Below are 20,347 nucleotides of genomic sequence, written 5' to 3'. Positions count from 1 at the left end.
TGGGCCATGCATCTTATCAGGGGAGCTAGTCCCAAGCTCTAACACTCCTAGCCAATATGAACCATCCAGGATTCCAGGAAGATGTGATTAGTGACTGGCAGCCAGCTCACAGCTTGGCGGGAGATGCAGTCTCTGGGGCCCAGATTGCAGCGGCCCATTGCCTTCTGCCTCTCTGGCTTCAAGGAGAGAGGGCATAAATGGCAGCCAACTTGCTCACTAGAGTGTGATCGTTTGCTCTGTGAACATGCCAGGGGTCACAGTGCTGTGTTAGAGCCTTCCCGTGGGAAAGGTCCTTTTTTTTTTTTTTCTTTGTTTCCCTGACATTCCCATGGTTTAGGTTGCTATGTCACATTAGTCTCCTCAGAGTGTCCTCAGGGCATTCACCCCAGTCTTTACCCTAAGGACTGACAATGTAGCTCATGCCTCCGCACCAGCCCCCTCTGGCTTTGGTCAAAGGCAAGCATGTGAGCCACTTGGCTAATAATTGCTGTTCATTGTGAATTCTGTGGTGATTTTCTTTTCAGTTATGCTGCCCTTTGAGATTCCAAATATCCCCACTGACCCCACCTCTGAGAGGGTTTTCTATTGTGTGGAAACTTCTCCTCCTTCATGACTCCCTCCCCAGGATGGGTCTCCATCCCTAAATCTTTTGTTGCTCTTTTCATCTTTATCTTTTGTCCTACCTCATTTTGAAGAGATTGGTTTGTCTTTCTGGGGTATCTGGGTTCAGAAGTTGTTTTGTGGAAGTTGCTCCACAGGCAGATGATCTTTTGATGTATTTGTGGGGGAGAGAGTGGTCTCCCCATCCTATTCCTCCGCCATCTTGGGACTACCCATGAATGGTTCTTAAGATCAGAGATTTTTCTATATATATATATATATATATGTATATGAAATATATATATATGAAATATTTATAAATAAATATCATTTTCCACAATAGCCTTTCAAGAGAAGTGGGTGGGGGCTTAGTTGATGCTCCACCATAATAGTAATAATGACAGTAATATTGTCATTATAATTGGAAACTACAATTTATCATACAGGGTACCTTGCTAAGTATTGTATGTGTGTATAATCTTTCAATATTTACATCAACACAATGATGTAGACATTCTTTATGACATTTTATTGAGAAGAAAACTGAAGTTTAGAGAAGTTAAGCAACTTATCCCAGGTCATCTAGCTAGTAAGCAGTAAGATTCAAACCCAGAACTGCCTGACATTGAAGTCTATGCTATTAAGCAAATATATACCTGTTCTTTTACTTCTCAATCTACAACTTTCTAATTTGTTTAGTTGACCTCCTTACTCAGAAACTTGATGCTCAAATGCTCATTTTTCTAGTGTCCAAAGTAGTATATTTTCATTTTTTGCATGTTATCAATAAACTCAACTACATCCATGTAGAGTCATTTGTAAGCCCAACTCAGTTCAAAACCTTTCTGGTATCATCAATCCAGTTGCCAGAATTTGAATTCTTTAGGAAACTGTTACCACAATTCATGATTGTTAATGTCCCTCTTATTCTAGAATTTTGTAATTCTCAAGCACTTCTCCCCTGGTAGCTCTTATATTCATCAATACACCAAAGAATAAGATTAGATTTTGCTTCTTTATTCTGCAGTGGGGCATAATGGGACAAAGTACAGGATTTAGAGACAGAGGGTCTGGGTTGAAGTTGCAGTTGTATCATTTACTAGCTCTATGACTTTTGGTAAGTAACTCAACTTCTCTGACCACAATTTCTTTAAAATGAGTCTAGTTTAATAACATCTTACAGATTTATTATTTTAAGCTAGCAAGAGCAAAAGTATACAGGCATAAAATATGTAGTATTAAACTGCTTTGTAAATGTGAAGTATTAACAATTTGAGTTGTAACATTTTTTATATGTCAGGATTCTCAAGACAGTAGAACCCATAAACTAAAATTAGATTCAATTGTAACCGGAAGTTTGAAAATTAGACTTGAAGATAACTTTCTGAACATTAGGGCAGTTTACTAGGAGATGCCATAAAACCTATTCAGAAAGTATTAGACACCAAACTATCTGGCATGAATTAGTGAGCCTTCCCTATAAGCAGACCAATAGCTCTAATAACTATCTGAGATTATTTCTAACCCTGTAACTCTGTGACTTGTTTGGTGCAAAGAAATGGAAACAATAGAGTGGGAAAGACTAGAGATCTCATCGAAAAAATTAGAGATACCAAGGGAAAATTTCATGGAAAGATAGGCGCAATAAAGGACAGATATGGTATGGACCTAACAGAAGCAGAAGCTATTAAGAAGAAGTGGCAAGAATACACAGAAGAACTATGCAAAAAATATCTTCATGACCCAGATAATCACGATGGTGTGATTACTCACCTAGAGCCAGACATCCTGGAATGTGAAGTCAAGTGGGCCTTAGAAAGCATCACTACGAACAAAGCTAATGTAGGTGATGGAATTCCAGTTGAGCTATTTCAAATCCTGAAAGATGATGCTGTGAAAGTGATGCACTCAATATGCCAGCAAACTTGGAAAACTCAGCAGTGGCCACAGGACTGGAAAAGGTCAGTTTTCATTCGAATCCCAAAAAAAGGCAATGCCAAAGAATGCTCACACTACCACACAGTTACACTCATCTCATGTGCTAGTAAAATAATGCTCAAAATTCTCCAAGGCAGGCTTCAGCAATTCATGAACTGTGAATTTCCAGATGTTCAAGCTGGATTTAGAAAAGGTAGAGGAACCAGAGATCAAATTGGGAATATCCGCTGGATCATGGGAAAAGCAAGAGAGTTCCAGAAAAACATCTATTTCTGCTTTATTGACTATGCCAAAGCCTTTGACTGTGTGGATCATAATAAACTGTGTAAAATTCTGAGAGATGGGAATACCAGACTGCCTGACCTGCCTCTTGAGAAACCTATATGCAGGTCAGGAAGCAACAGTTAGAAGTGGACATGGAACAACAGACTGGTTCCAAGTAGGAAAAGGAGTACGTCAAGGCTGTATATTGTGACCCTGCTTATTTAACTTCTATGCAGAGTACATCATGAGAAATGCCAGGCTGGAGGAAGCACAGCTGGAATCAAGATTGCCGGGAGAAATATCAATAACCTCATATATGCAGATGACACCACCCTTATGGTGAAAAGTGAAGAGGAACTAAAGAGCCTCTTGATAAAAGTGAAAGAGGAGAGTGAAAAATTGCCTTAAAGCTCAACATTCAGAAAACGAAGATCATGGCATCCAGTCCTATCACTTCTTGGCAAATAGATGGGGAAACAGTAGAAACAGTGTGAGACTTTATTTTTTGGGGCTCCAAAATCACTGCAGATGGTGATTGCAGCCATGAAATTAAAAGACACTTACTCCTTGGAAGGAAAGTTATGACCAACCTAGACAGCATGTTAAAAGCAGAGACATTACTTTGCCAACTAAGGTCCATCTAGTCAAGGCTATGGTTTTTCCAGTAGTCCTGTATGGATGTGAGAGTTGGACTATAAAGAATGCTGAGCACCGAAGATTTAATGCTTTTAAACTGTGGTGATGGAGGACTCTTGAGAGTTCCTTGGACTGCAAGGATATCCAACCAATCCATCCTAAAGGAAATCAGTCCTGAATGTTCATTGGAACAACTGATTCAGAAGCTGAAACTCTAATACATTGGCCACCTGATGCAAAAAAAACTGACTCATTTGAAAAGACCCTGATGCTGGGACAGATTGAAGGCGGGAGGAGAAGGAGATGACAGAGGATGAGATGGTTGGATGGCATCACCCACTCAATGGACATGAGTTTGAGTAGACTCCAGGAGTTGGTGATGGACAGAGAGGCCTGGCGTGCTGCATTCCATGGGTTCTCAAAGAGTCAGACACAACTGAGCGATTGAACTGAACTGATTAAATTAGAATACAGAATAGCATACGACTACCAGTAGGAACATTATTTGGCATAAACAAAACATATATAAGCAGCAAAGATATGAAAGCCTCAAATCACATAACCTTTTATTCATTATACAGAACTTAAGAAAACCTAGTCAGACATAGTACAAGTTTTTCATTTCTTATCTGCGTAATGGTGCCCCTACTGGGTGAGGAGCGTCCCTCCAGAATTCATGTCCACCCAAAGTCTGTGAATGTGAATTTATTTTAAAATAGTGTCTTTGCAGGTGAAGTCAAGATGAGGTCACAGTGGATTAGGGTGTACCCTATGGCTGGTGTCCTTATAAGAAGAGAAAATTTTGAATACACAGACACAGAAGTAAGATGGCCATGTGAAAACAGAAGCAGAGATTAGAGTTGTGTCACCACAAAGGAACACCAAAGACTGTCAGGAGTGGCCAGAAGCTGGGAAGAAGCAAGGAAGGATCCTCCCCAGGAGCCTTCAGAGGGAACTGGACCTTAATGTCAGACTTCTTGTCTCCAGAACTATAAGAAAATAAATTTCTGTTGTTTCAAGTCACCCAGTTTGTGATAATTTGTTATGATAGCCCTAGGAAACTAATAAAGTTTCTAATAAAATTTCAATCTCTAATGTACTATTAAGTAGCAAATTAGCAGACTTTGGTGTCAGATGTACCAGGGATCAAATCTTGACTTTGCCACTTACTATATATATGACCTTGGGGAACTTAACCTAAGTTTCACTTTCTTCTTCCATAAAATGAGAATAACAATACCTACCTTTCATGGTTATTTGGAGCACCAAATGAGATGTATCTAAGTCTCTTGGCATAGTGCATGGCATATGTTAAGTACAAAATAAGGAACAGTAGATACTATTGTTATTAACATTGGAAAAGACCTAAAAGATCTTTCTTCTTAGAAAGATAATATATTTCAGTACTATTATTCGTACTACTGCCCTTATAAATATTTTGTCAAATGATTCTAGTGCACAGAAAGGATTAAAGCTCAGATCATCTGAACCACAGTCCAGATACTATATATTATGTCACCCTTGATTATACAGAACTCCATAATTCTTTTAAGACATGAGTCCATATGTTCTTTCATAGACTACTAGAAAACAGAATAATAGTGCATTTTGCTTTCATAAGAGTATTTTGCATGGATAATCTCATTCAGCATCATGCTATCTAAATTTTGAAAATCTAGAGTAGAAAGTCTTGCTCCTCTACCCCTGAAGTGTGGCTATGGGATGAGCTACAGGTTAAAAATTTGGTAGACTCCAAGGATTAGTGAGGCTAAGGGATGAATTTAAGAATGAGATTAGGCACAACCTATCAGGCAATCCATATGTAACCAAGAGTAATGTGTTGACCACAGTGGTGCATTTCCAAAAAGGGCAATCAATCATTTTAAGCAAACATTTAACTCATTATGTGAGAATTAATTTGTATTTTGAATGGTTTGCATGCTAAATTCTCTAGTTTCTCATTCAAAGTTAAAAATGATTATAATTATTTACCTTTTTAGAAATAGATGCAATTCTAAATAATAGAATTGTTATGGGCTCAATTGTGTTCCTTCAAAATTCATATGCTGAAATCCTAACCCCAAGTAACTTAGAATGTGACTGTATTTGGAGGTAGAATCTTTAAAGAAGTAATTAAGTAAAAATGAGATAGCTAGGGTGGGCTTTAACCAATATGACTGCTGTCCTTATAAAAGCAAAGGAGATTAGGAGAAAGACACACACAGCAGGAAGACCATGTGAAGAGAAAGGAAGATCACCATTTACTAACCAGGAGAAGAGGCCTCAGAAGAAACCAACCTTGTTTCCTTTTAAAAAAAAAAAAAAATTAGTGTCAGGTACAACAGTGATTCAAAATTTGTATAGATTATACTCAATCTGTCTTGTACAATATATCCTTTTTGCTTATTTATTTCATACATAGTAGTTTGTACCTCTTTATCCCCTACCCCTCCTTGCTCCTCCCCACTTCTCTTTCCCACTGGTAATCACTAGATTGTTCTCTACACCTATGAGTTTGTTTCTTTTTTACTATAATCACTAGTTTGTTTTATTTCCTAGATTCTACATATAAGTGATAACGTACAGTATTTGTCTTCCTCTGTCTGACTTACTTCACTAAGCATGATACCCTCCAAGCCCATCCCTGTTGTTGCAAAAGGCAAAATTTTATTCTTTTTATGGCTGAGTAGTATACCATTGTATGTATATATATGTATATTGTGTGTGTGTATATGTATATATATATGTGTATATATATATATATATATATATATATATATATATATATATATCTGTTCTTCTGTTGATGGATACTTAGGTTGTTCCCATATGAACATTGGAGTGCATGTATCTTTTCAAATTAGTGATTTTGTTTTCTGTGGATATATACCCAGGAAGTAAAATTGCTAGATCATATGATAGTTCTAGTTTTAGTTTCTTTGAGAAACTTCCATTCTGTTTTCCACAGTAGATGCACCAATTCACATTCCTACAAGCAGTGTATGAAGGTTCCCTTTTTTCCACATCCTTGCCAACATTTATTATTTGTGTTCGTTTTGATGATAGCCATTCTGATAGTTGTGAGGTGACATCTCATTGTGGTTTTGATTTTCATTTCTCTAATGATTAGCAATGTTGAACAGCTTTTCATGTACCTGTTGACCACCTGTATGTCTTCTTTGGAAAAATGAATATTGAAGTCTTCTGCTCAATTTTTCTACTTGGCTGTTGTTGTTGTTGTTGTTGAATTGTACTAGCTATTTACATATTTTGGATATTAACCCTTTATCATTTGCAAATATGTTCTCCCATTCGGTAGGTTGTCTTTCATTTAGTTAGTGATTTCATTTGCTCTGCAGAAGCTTATAATTTACATTAGTTCCCATTTGTTTGTTTTTGCTTTGTTTTCTGTGCCTTAGGAGACAGATCCAAAAATATTACTATGATTTATGATTTATGCATAGTATGATTTATGTTCTGCCTTCATTCTCTTCTAGGATTTTTATGGTTTCTAGTCTTACATTTAGGTCTTTAATCCATTTTGAGTTATTTTTGTATATGATATGAGAAAATGATCTAATTTCATTCTTTTAGATGTCTTTGCCTCCTTTGTTGTAAATTAATTGATTGTAACTGCATGGATATAACATACTGTTTTATATTTATTATTATAAAATTACTTTATAAGGAGGATTTGGGGACCAGACAAAAGCTCTTTTTATGCACTAACCCACTTCTAAAAGAATATTATGTTGATTTTAATATTAATGTAATTATGATAATTACATATAATAATATCAATACACTGACTTCAATTAATATAATTTTGTTACAAAAATAATGTTTATTGAAAATTCAAGCTATAAAAAATATATAAGAAAAAAGTCTTCCTCACATTGACTCCAGCCCTATCAATGTCTGTTCACAGTTAACTAGTATATTTGGTTGGATTTATATCTTCTAGATCTTTCTCTGTGTATTTACATACAAACAAATGATTATGGATTTCTATAGTTTATATAGGATTGGTTGTTTTTTAATCTGGATGATACTGTGCATATTGTCCTATGATTTAGTTTTTTTCACTTAATAATATATCATAGGTGTCCTTCAATATTAGTATATACAAACATATTTAATTTTTTAATGACCTCAAGGTATTCCATGGTGTTGATATGCTATAATTTATTTAATAATTTATCAAGGATGAACTTAACAAAACTTTATTTTATCAATTATAAAAGTAATAGAACCTCATAAAATGAAAACAGTGTAGAAGGGGATAAAGAAGAAAGTGGAAGGCCTTTAGTCACTGAAGAGGTTAAGGATGAAACAAGAGCTGATAAATTTTTTAAATTAACTTATTTTTTATTGAAGGATAATTGCTTTATAGAATTTTGTTGTTTTCTGTCAAACATCAACATGAATCAGCTATAGGTATACATATATCCCCTCCCTTTTGAACCTCCCTCCCATTTCCCTCCCCATCCCACCCCTCCAGACTGACACAGAGCCACCATTTCAGTTTCCTGAGCCATACAACGCCTTCTCATTGGCTATCTTACATACGGTAATGTAAGTTTCCGTATTACTCTTTTCATACATTTCACCCTCTTGCCCCTCTCCACATGCCCATAAGTCTATTCTCCATGTCTGTTTCTCCATTGTTTCCCTGTAAATAAATTCTTCAGTACCATTTTTATAGATTCTGTATATATGCATTAGAATACGATATTTATCTTTCTCTTTCTGACTCACTTCACTCTGTATAATAGGTTCTAGGTTCATCCACCTCATTAGAACTGACTCAACTGTGTTCCTTTTTATGGCTGAGTCATATTCCATTGTGTATATGTACCATAACTGCTTTATCCATTCATCTGTCGATGGACATCTAGGTTGATTCCATGTTCTAGCTATTGTAAATAGTGCTGCAGTGAACAATGGGATACATGTGTATTTTTCAATTTTGGTTTCCTCAGGGTATATGCCTAGGAGTGGGATTGCTGGGTCATCTGGTGGTTTTCTTCCTAGTTTTTAAAGAAATCTCCATAACATCTTCCATAGTGGCTGTATCAATTTACATTCCCACTAACAGTGCAAGAGTGTTCCCTTTTCTCCACACTCTCTCCAGCATTTATTGTTTGTAGACTTTTTGATGATGGCCATTCTGACTGGTGTGAGGTGATATCTCATTGTAGCTTTGATTTGCATTTCTTGAATAATGAGCAATGTTGAGCATCTTTTCGTGTGTTTTTGGCCATATGTTTGTTTTCTTTGGACAAATCTCTGTTTAGGTCTTTTTCCCATGTTTTGATTAGGTTGTCTGTTTTTCTGGTATTGAGTTGTATGAGCTCCTTGTATATTTTGGAAATTAATCCTTTGTCAATTCTTTCATTTGCTATTATTCTCTCCAGTTCTGAGGGTTGTCTTTTCACCTTGCTTATAGTTTCCTTTGCTGTGCAAAAGCTTTAAAGTTTAATCAGGTCTTACTTGTTTACTTTTGTTTTTATTTCCATTACTCTAGGAGGTGGGTCATAGAGGATCTTGCTTTGATTTATGTTATAGAGTATTCTGCCTATGTTTTCCTCTAAGAGTTTTATAGTTTCTGGTCTTACATTTAGGTCTTTAGTTCATTTTGAGTTTATCTCTGTGTATGGTGATAGGAAGTCTTCTAATTTCATTTTCTTACATGTAACTGTCCCGTTTTCCCAACACCATTTATTGAAGAGGCTGTCTTTGCCCCATTGTATAGTCTTGCCTCCTTTGTCAAAACTAAGGTACCCATAGCTGCATGGGTTTATTTCTGGGCTTTCTATCTTGTTCCATTGGTCTATATTTCTGTTTTTGTGCCCGTACCATACTGTCTTGATGGCTGTAGCTTTGTAGTATAATCTGAAGTCAGGAAGTTGGTTCCTCCAGCCCTATTCTTTATCAAGACTGCTTTGGCTATTCGGAGTCTTTTGTGCTTCCATATGAATTGTGAAATTTTTTGTTCTAGTTCTGTGAAAAATGCCATTGGTAATTTGATAGGGATTGCATTGAATCTGTAGATTGCAGTTGGTAGTATAGTCATTTTTAAAATATTAATTCTTCCTACCCAGGAACATGGGATATCTCTCCATCTGTTTATGACATCTTTGATTTCTTTCATTAGTGTCTTATAATTTTCTGTGTACAGTTCTTCTGTCTCCTTAGGTAGGACCCTTGTCTTTTTCCTGATCTTAGGAGGAATGCTTTCAGTTTTTCACCATTAAGAATAATGTTTGCTGTAGGCTTATCATATATGACATTTACTATGTTGAGGTAGGTTCCTTTCATGCACATTTTCTCAAGAGTTTTTACCGTGAATGGGCGCTGAATTTTGTCAAAGGATTTTTCAGCATTTATTGAGATTATCATATGGTATCTATCTTTCAGTTTGTTCATGCAGTGTATCACATTGATTGATTTTCATATATGGAAGAATCCTTTCATCCCTGGAATAAACCCAACTTGATCATGGTGTATGAGCTTTCTGATGTGCTGCTGGCTTCTGTTTGCTAAAATTTTGTTAAGGATTTTTTCATCTATGTTCATCAGTGATATTGACCTGTAGTTTTCTTTCTTTCTTTTTTTTTTTTTGTCTTTGTCTGGTTTTGGTATCAGGGTGATGATGGCCTCATAGAATGTGTTTGGAAGTGTTCCTTCCTCTGCAATTTTTTGAAAGAGTTTTAGAAGGATAGGCATTAGCTCTTCTCTAAATGCTTCATAGAATTCTCCCGTGAAGCCATCTAGTCCTGGGCTTGTTTTTTGGAAGATTTTTTAATCACAGCTTCAATTTCAGTGCTTGTAATTCAGTCATTCATAATTTCTATTTCTTCCTGTTTCAGTCTTGGATGATTGAACTTTTCTCAGAATCTGTCCATTTCTTCCAGGTGAATCTAGAAGAAATTGAACTTTTCTAAGAATCTGTCCATTTTATTGCCATATAGGTGTTCATAATAGTCTCTTATAATCCTTTGTATTTCTGGATTGTCTGTTGTAATGTCTCCTTTATCATTTCTAATTTTGTTGATTTGATTTTTCTCTCTTTTTCTTGATGAGTCTGGCTAAAGGTTTATCAATTTTGTTTATCTCCTCAAAGAACCAACTTTTAGTTTTATTAATCTTTACTATTGTTTCTTTCATTTCTTTTTCATTTATTTCTCCTTGGATCTTTATGATTTCTTTCCTTCTACTAATTTTTGTGGGGTTTTTTGTTCTTCTTTTTCCAGTTGTTTTAGGAGTAAAGTTAGGTGGTCTATTTGATGTTTTTCTTGTTTCTTGAGGTAGGATTGTATTGCTAAAAACTTCCCTCTTAGAACTGCTTTTGCTGCATCCTGTAGGTTTTGAGTTGTGTTTTCATTGTCATTTGTTTCTAGAAATTTTTTGATTTCCCTTTTGATTTCTTCAGTAACCTGTTGGTTATTTAGTAATGTGTTGTATAATCTCCATATGTTTGTGTTTCTTACAGTTTTTTTCTTGCAATTGATATCTAGTCTCATAGCATTGTGGTCAGAGAAGATGCTTGATACAATTTCAATTTTCTTAAATTTACTGAGGTTTGATTTGTGACCCAAGATGTGGTCTATCCTGGAGAATGTTCCGTGTGCACTTGAGAAGAAGGTGTATTCTTCTGCATTTGGATGGAATGTCCTGAAGATATCAATGAGATACATCTCATCTAATGTACCATTTAAGACTTGTGTTTCCTTATTAATTTTCTGTTTTGATGATCTGTCCTTTGGTGTGAGTAGGGTGTTAAAGTCTCCTACTATTATTGTGTTACTGTCAGTTTCTCCTTTTATGTCTGTTAGTGTCTGTCTTATGTATTGAGGTGCTCCTATGTTGGGTGCATAGATATTTACAATTGTTATGCCTTTCTCTTGGATTGATCTGTTGATTGTTATGTAGTGGGCTTCCTTATCTCTTTTAATCTTCTTTATTTTAAGCTCTATTTTGTCTGATATGAGGATTGCTATTCCAGCTTTCTTTTGCTTCCCATTTGCATGGAATATATTTTTCCATCCTCTCACTTTCAGTCTATAATGTGTCTTGAGGTCTGAAGTGGGTTTCTTGTAAACAGCATATTTATGGGTCTTGTTTTTGTATCCCTTCAGCCAGTCTGTGTCTTTTGGTTGAAGCATTTAATCCATTTCCATTTAAAGTAATTATTGATATATATGTTCCTATTGTCATTTTCTTAACTGTTTGGGGTTGATTTTGTAGATCTTTTTTCTTCCTTTGTATTTCTGGGCTATATAAGTCCCTTTAACATTTATTGTAAAGCTGGTTTTGTGATACTGAATCCTCTTAACTTTTGCTTGTCTGAAAAGCTGTTTATTTCTCCATCAATGTTGAATGAAATCCTTGCCAGGTACAGTAATCTTGGTTGTAGATTTTTCCCTTTCAGTACTTTAAATATACCCTGCCATTCGCCTGTGGCCTGTAGAGTTTCTGCTGAAAGATCAGCTGTTAAACGTATGGGGTTTCCCTTATATGTCACTTGTTTCTCCCTTGCTGCTTTTAATATTCTTTCTTTGTGTTTAGTCTTCATAGTTTGATTAGTATGTGTCTTGGGATGTTTCTCCTTGGGTTTATTCTGTATGGGACTCTTTGTGCCTCTTGGACTTGATTATTTCCTTTTCCATGTTGGGGAAATTATCAACTATAGTATCTTCAAAAATTTTCTCATACCCTTTCTTTTTCTCTTCTTTTACTGGGACCCCTTTTATTCGAATGTTGATGCATTTGATATTGTCCCAGAGGTCTCTGAGACTATCCTCAGTTCTTTTCATTCTCTTTACTATATTCTGCTCTTCAGTAGTTATTTCCACCATTTTATCTTCCAGCTCACTATTCTTTTGCTTTAGGTATTCTGCTATTGATTCCTTCTAGAGTATTTTTAATTTCAGTGATTGTGTTGTTTGTCTCTGTATGTTTATTCTTTAATTCTTCTAGGTCTTTGTTAATTGATTCTTACATTTTCTCCATTTTGTTTTCAAGATTTTTGATCATCTTTACTATCATTATTCTGAATTATTTTTCAGGGAGTTTGCCCATTTCCTCTTCATTTATTTGGACTTCTATGTTTCTAGTTTGTTCCTTCATTTGTGTCGTGTTTCTCTGACTTTTATTTATTTATTTTTTTTAGCATGGTGTGTCTGAGGTCTCCTTTTCCCAGGTTTCAAGGTTGAATTATTTCTTCCTTTTGGTTTCTGCCCTCCTAAGTTTGGTCCAGTGGTTTGTGTAAGCTTCAATTAGGGTGAGATTTGTGCTGAGCTTTTGTTTGTTTGTTTGTTTTTTCCTCTGATGGGCAAACTGAGTGAGGTGGTTATCCTGTCTGCTGATGATTACATTTGTATTTTTGTTTTGTTTGTTGTTTAGGTGAGGCGTCCTGCATAGGGTGCTACTGGTAGTTGGGTGATGCCAGATCTTGTATTCAGTGGTTTCCTTTGTGTGAGTTCTCACTATTGGACATTCCCTAGGGTGAGTTCTCTGGTTGTCTAGTGTCTAGGAGTCAGTGCTCCCTCTCTAAAGACTCAGGGCTTGATCTCTCTCCAAAGACCAGCCTAGGTTCAATCTATTAGGAGGAATTTCACCAGAAATGTAAGGGCCTTAACTTGAGTTCCAAATTTCAGTGCACAAGAACACAATGGAGGTCTCTGACTCAGTGGAAACTGTTTCTTGAGGGATTCCCTCCTTTTTTGTATGGTGGCTTTTCTTTGTGAAGAGGTCTTTCAGGGAGGTTCTGTTAAATCTTAATCCATGACACTTTTTAAAAAGGAAAATAAGGAAGCTCAGTCTCTCAAGTTGTACTAAGTGGAATGCTCTCCAACTCATAGCAAGTGAAATAGAAGTAGAATGCAAAACAGTGCTATTTGTTTTAAAAAGCCCATTGTTTTGATGCCTTTATGTGCATAAAACCTGATAGGATGAAGAATAAAGTCATGACAGTATGACATTTGTTGCTTCCAGGGAGGGAATCTGGATGGCTGAAGGACAAGGCTAGAAGGGAGACTTTTCACTGTGTACTATTTTCAACCTTTTGAATGTATTACCTTTCAAAATACAATGAAAACTTTTATTATAACAAAAATTACCTATGTGTATTGTATTTGTACATTGATATTTATATAGACATATGAAAATAGAGGATCTGGAAAGATACACATCAAATACAAAATAAGTATTTTGCTTTAGGAGGGAGAGGGAGGAGGTTATATATGTGTGTATGGTGGGCATTTGCTTTCTATTGCTTGAATTTGAAATGAGATTTCATAATTACACAAAACAAGCCATTAAAAAGATCTTGTACCACAGGGCTGAGAGCACTGTGCCAGCTTTTTTCCATTCTATTATAAATATGTGAGAGAATCGGCCCTATTAACTTGGTCTCAAGTCACATCATTCCCTTGAGTCTTCCTCATAGATTGAAGTAATAAAACTTTATCATACAAGGATTCACAATGAAACAGTAAGATGACAGTCTCAAAATGGCTCTGGAGAATACTGAACTTTCCTGTATCAGAAGAGCTATCTAGGAGGCAAAGAGTATAAAAAGAGATGGCAAGCCACAAATGTCTCAAAAGTACATCTCACATTTCAAAAGTGTGTAGTCGCTGGGGCAACTGAAAAGAAAAACTTGTGATTTACAGTCAGAAGCCCTGTGTTAAAGACCTGGCTACTCTGTATAGTGGAGGCTTCCCAGGTGGCACTCCTGGTAAGAACCCGCCTGCCAATGCAAGAGATGTAAGAGACGGTGGTTCGATCCCTGATCTGGAAGATCCCCTGGAGGAGGGCATGGGAACCCACTCCAGTATTATTGCCTGGAGAATCCCATGGACAGAGGAGCCTAGAGGACTACAGTCCATAGGGTCACAAAGAGTCAGACATGACTGAAATGACTTAGCACACACACACATTGTATAGTAGCTGTGTGACTTTGGATAATCGACTACCCTGATAGTTGATCAACTGTCCTTATTGCTTATCTACTTATTACTTATCTCACAAATGTGTTGAAAAAATAAAATTAGATAACATTATGAAAGCACATTGTAAACTCTATAGCACTGTGCAAATGCTATCATTATTATCTTTCAGTATGCATAGTGGCAGAGAGAATGACAATTGGCAACAGTAGCTCCCCCTCACATTATCATAAGGGACATTTCCCCTTTATTCCCAGGATCATGTGGCAACTTTTAAAATATGCAACTCCCAAAAAGTCTCTGATTCCAAATTTGCCATTATAAATTGTTTCTGTCACTTTATGGGGAAAAGGTAAAAATTAGCCTTTCATAATAATACTAGAAAATACTTGGTAATAGGAAAACAAAATAGAGATTTTTTTGTTGAGCTTTACATCTTTCTGAACTCTTAGAAATGGGTGAAAATATAACATAAATGCTGATTTTTTTCCCCTTAAATTTCAGTTATCTACCTCATATTCTACCATGCCATCTTTGTGTTCTTTACCTGGACCTACTGGAAGTCTATTTTTACACTCCCACAACAGCCGAACCAGAAGGTAAGAATACTGCTTACTTCATAAAGACTAAAGACTAAAGTAGAAATGCCAATAAGGCAAGAAGAGGGCAAAAAGAGGAACAAATAACCTTCCATTACAAAGGAAAGATTCAAGGTAGTCTTTAAAAAGAACTTGGAGTAATAAATGTAAGTTAAAATTAACATAGTCTATTGAAGGAGTTTGTGTAATCACCAGCTATTGATATCTTTAAGACTAGTAAACTACTATCTGCATTGTTGAGATAATGAGCGAAACAAGGAATCACTTGATTCTGAGGACTCCTCTAGTTGAATTCTATGAAACTGTAATAATTTAGAACTCAGTGAGACAATGAGAAAAATTACAATAGTTAAATTGATCATTTTCAAACTGTGTTCCCTTGAATGAAAGTGTTTCATGCATTATTTGGGAGGGTACATGAAAAATTTCTAATCATATCACGTACTTATAACATGTGATTACTGTAACACAGATTAGTTTCCAAAGTAGGAAATAAAACAATGGAAGAAATTTCAACAGCCTCCCAACATTAGGAAAAGTACTGATTTTAGTTTTCCCACTTAAAATTGTACACATACAAAATAAAATTAAACACAGAGAAAGACAAATATCATATGATCTCTCATATGTGGAATCTTAAGTTTTTTAAATGATGCCAAAGAACTTATTTATGAAACAGAAACACACTTACAGATATCAAAAACAAACTTATGGTTGCCAAAGGGGAAACATTGTGGGGATGGACAAATCAGGAGCTTTGGATGAACGTACACACATGACTACATACAAGATAGATAACCAGCAAGGACCTACTGTATAGCACAGGGAACTGTACTCAATATTCTATGATAACCTGTTTGCCTGTATGAGAAAAGAATCTAAAAGAGTAAATATATATATATATATATATATATATATATATATATATATATATGTGCACATAACCAAGCCTTCCCTGATGGCTCAGGCAGTAAAGTGTCTGCCCGCAATGCAGGAGACCTGGGTTCAAACCCTGGGTTGGGAAGATCCCCTGGAGAAGGAAATGGCAACCCACTCCAGTATTCTTGCCTGGAAAATCCCATGGACGGAGGAGCCTGGTAGGCCACAGTCCATGGGGTCTCCAAGAGTCAGACACGACTGAACGACTTCACATGCATAACCAAATCACGTTGCTGTATGCCAGAAATTAATACAACATTGTAAATGAATTCTGTTCCAATAAATTTTTATAAAACACAAAGTAAGGTAGTAATGCAAGAATTGAGGAACATGAGATATTACACATATAGAAAGTAGAAAATGGCAAAAATTCTTTCTTATGAGCAATGATTTGAAATATGTTTAATTAAATATTTAATTAAAAGGCAGATATTTGCATAATAGATAAATATTATTATCTATCTTTATACTGTCTATAAGTGGCTCACTTTAGAACCAAAGACGTAAATAGGTTGAAAGTGAAAGGAAGAAAAAAAGAAAAAAAAAGATTTGACTGAGTGATGTCAGAAAGATGGCAGAGTAGAAGATACCAGCCTCTATCCACCTTCCAGAAAAAACAACTGACAGCTATACATAAATGAAAATATCCCTTGGAGGGCTCAAGTGTCTAATTTCAGAACCTGAAGCAACACAGTGGAACAAAAATGGAGAATAACCACAGAGGAAACATTGCTGGGGAAATCAGCATGGATGATCATAATCAGCATGGGTTTAGCTAATCACTGCAAATGTCTAACATTTAAGGCCACATGTTCATCATTTTTAATTGGTAAAAATAAAAAGTGAATATTTGGCATATGTTTAGCTTAGGTCAATCAGTCAGTTCACTCAGTCATGTCCAACTCTTTGTGACCCCAGGAACTGCAGCATGCCAGGCCTCCCTGTCCATCACCAACTCCCGGAGTTCACTCAAACTCACGTCCGTCAAGCCGGTGATGCCATCTAGCCATCTCATCCTCTGCCGTCCCCTACTCCTGCCCCCAATCCCTCCCAGCATCAGAGTCTTTTCCAATGAGTCAGCCCTTCGCATGAGGTGGCCAAAGTACTGGAGTTTCAGCTTTAGCATCATTCCTTCCAAAGAACACCCAGGACTGATCTCCTTTAGAATGAACTGGTTGGATCTCCTTGCAGTCCAAGGGACACTCAAGAGTCTTCTCCAGCACCACAGAGATAATGTCAAAGCTTCCCAAAGTGGTTGCATAATCTACACTCCCATAAAAAAAAGGTGAATCATTGGGGCCTATTTGATAGCCATAATATTAATTTCTCTAATACCAAATACAGAGGATGAGATGGCTGGATAGCATCACCGACTCAATGGACATGAGTTTGGGTGAACTCCAGAAGTTGGCGATGGACAGGGAGGCCTGGCATGCTGTGATTCATGGGGTCGCAAAGAGTCAGACACAACTGAGCGACTGAACTGAACTGAATATCAAATACATCCTGATTTATCACCAATTGTCCTACTTAAAACACATTTGCTGGCTCATTGCATTCTAATCATTAAAAACACTTGCTTAGTGCCAGAAATAGGACATCCAGGCATGACATCTTATTCCAAACCAAAGCCTACTTGTTGTACAACCACAAGGTTTCATCACATACAAGCTTTAACAATATTGTCTCTGCCTTTCAAGCTGGAACAGTATAAGACAACAAAGTTACAGTCCCAAGAACAGCTACTTTTAATTATCCACATTAGCAAGAATTGTTTAAAACTTTATACTTTTAAATCAACTATACCTCAATAAAAAGATAAAAATAAATTAAATAAAAATAAAAGATAAAAATAAAACTTTACACTTTCCAATTAATATAATTTTTCTTATGAGAAAACAAAATTGCCACTTGTTTTTATATTAAATTTGCATTATTTAGTTAACATTTTATAATATTAATCTATAGACTTCTGGCTGCAGAATGTCTTAGTGTGTGTGTCTGTACGGTTCATCACAGAATCCTTGGCTACTTGGGCCTCCATCCGTTAAATGCCTGTGGTACACTATGTTTATTGTGATAGCCAAAAACTCCCCTACACATTTCCATATACTTACAGGCAGTCAGTCTACCTTAGAATAACATGATACCATAAAAATGTACCATAGGTATGGTTCTTAAAATAGTGTTTGACTTAATACATTTCTAGTTTTTAAAGTTAGATACATTAAATTATCTTAAATACTTTATTAATTTATTTGTTTTACTATTTTATTGATGTATAAATACATACTCGTTTCCAAGAACTAAGCTGTAAAGTGTATGATTTCATAAATTTTACCTATATTCACACACATATAATCACTATCCATGTTAAGATTTTGAATATTTCTAACACCTCAGAAATCTCCTTCATACCCTTTCCAAATCAATGTCTTCTCACAGGTAACCACCATGGATTAATTTTGCCTATTCTTGAACCTCACACAAAAAAAGAATCATAGTACATACTGTTGTGTTGTAAGCCTTTCAGTCAGTGTAATGTTTTCCAGATTCATTCATACTGATGCATGTTTCAGTTGTTCATTCCCTTTTAGTTATTAGTTATTCCCTTTTATCACAATTGATTTATCAATTCACCAATTAAAAGACACTTGTTACCATTTTTTCTGTTATGAATAAAGCTGCTATGAACGATCTTATACCTGTCTTTTGGAATACACACAAACACATAAACATGCACACACACTCATTTCTCTTAGATATATAACTGGGGATGGAATTGCTGAGTCATAGAGCTGGCATATATTTAGCCTACATAGATAATGTTAAACAGTTTTCCAAAGTGGTTGCATAACTCTACATTCCCACCAAGATTTTCTGTTCCTCAAAATGCACCATAAAGGAAGTAAAGGGGAAATCCACAGACTTTTACAAAATATTCAACAAAGGACTAGTATCCAAAATATATAAATTACTCAAATCATTACAATACAAATCAATAATTTAAAAAGACATGTAACTCAATTACTTTTAATGGACAAAAGGTTTGAATAGGCATTTCACAGGTAGATACCCAAATGGGCAATAAACTCAAAACAGTGCTGAATGTCATTAGTAGTCAAAGGAGTGCAAATTAAGATCACAGTAACATAACTACTACATGCTGTCTAGAATAGTTAAAAGTTTAAAGATTGGCAGTATCAAATATTTGAATGATTTAAGAAATTTTACTTGTAAAAGAGACATTTAGTTCAGTTCAGTTCAGTTCAGTCGCTCAGTCGTGTCCGACTCTCTGTGACCCCATGAATGGCAGCATGCCAGGCCTCCTTGTCCATCACCATCTCCTGGAGTTCACTCAGACTCACGTCCATCGAGTCCGTGATGCCATCCAGCCATCCCATCCTCGGTCGTCCCCTTCTCCTCCTGCCCCCAATCCCTCCCAGCATCAGAGTCTTTTCCAATGAGTCAAATCTTCACATGAGGTGGCCAAAGTACTGGAGTTTCAGCTTTAGCATCAGTCCTTCCAATGAACACCAATGACTGATTTTCTTTAGAATGGACTGGTTGGATCTCCTTGCAGTCCAAGGGACTCTCAAGAGTCTTCCCCAACACCACAGTTCAAAAGCATCAATTCTTCGGCACTCAGCCTTCTTCACAGTCCAACTCTCACATCCATACATGACTACTGGAAAAACCATAGCCTTGACTAGATGGACCTTTGTTGGCAAAGTAATGTCTCTGCTTTTCAATATGCTATCTAGGTTGGTCATAACTTTCCTTCCAAGGAGTAAGTGTCTTTTAATTTCATGGCTGCAGTCACCATCTGCAGTGATTTTGGAGCCAAAAAAAAAAAAAAAAAGTTTGACACTGCTGGCAGCAAGGTATCACTTATTAACATGCAACATCATATTATTGTATAGTGGAATGGAAGTGGCATAAGTCTTGGTGAACTGGTTTGGGTCTTAGTTTTGCTGCTTTTACCAGTTGAGTTGAGTATGACCACGACAAGGTACTTAGATTTTATTTTCTTAGGTTATAAAACAATATTACCTATCACTTAGAGTTATGAATGTTGAGATAAAAGCCAGATAAGATAAATGAGATAATTATCCAGAGAAAGTTAAAAGCCAAATTGGTACCTGAATATCAAAGGGTGGGTAACAAATATTTTCATCTAAATAGATGTTGTTGTCTTTAATCTTTTCTGTGAACCTTGGAAAGTAAAGTCTTGCCTCTCACTTTTCCTTGCAGTTCCACTTGTCCTATACAGACAAGGAGCGCTATGAAAATGAAGAGAGACCTGAGGTCCAGAAGCAGATGCTTGTTGATATGGCTAAGAAGCTTCCAGTTTACACAAGAACTGGGAGTGGAGGTCAGTTCATCCAAAGTCATTTAGGGAGGCAGATCTACAAG

The 20,347-nt window shown here is 36.1% G+C and overlaps 1 protein-coding gene across 2 annotated transcripts in view; it reads left to right on the top strand.

The window, feature by feature from the left end:
• The window catches only part of ZDHHC15 (zinc finger DHHC-type palmitoyltransferase 15), a 116,213-nt gene that overhangs the window by 27,788 nt on the left and 68,078 nt on the right, over nucleotides 1–20,347 (top strand). For both annotated transcript variants that reach the window (XR_009598894.1, XM_004022206.6), the window contains exons 3-4: nucleotides 14,898–14,992; nucleotides 20,186–20,306. Coding sequence is in view for 1 of the 2 variants with exons in the window: in XM_004022206.6 (XP_004022255.1) it covers nucleotides 14,898–14,992; nucleotides 20,186–20,306 (216 nt within the window). In the remaining variant the exon portion in view is untranslated. The remainder of the gene's footprint in view (nucleotides 1–14,897; nucleotides 14,993–20,185; nucleotides 20,307–20,347) is intronic.

The sequence above is a fragment of the Ovis aries genome, chromosome X (assembly GCF_016772045.2).
Source record: "Ovis aries strain OAR_USU_Benz2616 breed Rambouillet chromosome X, ARS-UI_Ramb_v3.0, whole genome shotgun sequence".
NCBI classification, from domain to species: domain Eukaryota; kingdom Metazoa; phylum Chordata; class Mammalia; order Artiodactyla; family Bovidae; genus Ovis; species Ovis aries.
This window is presented reverse-complemented; position numbering and strand designations above follow the sequence as displayed.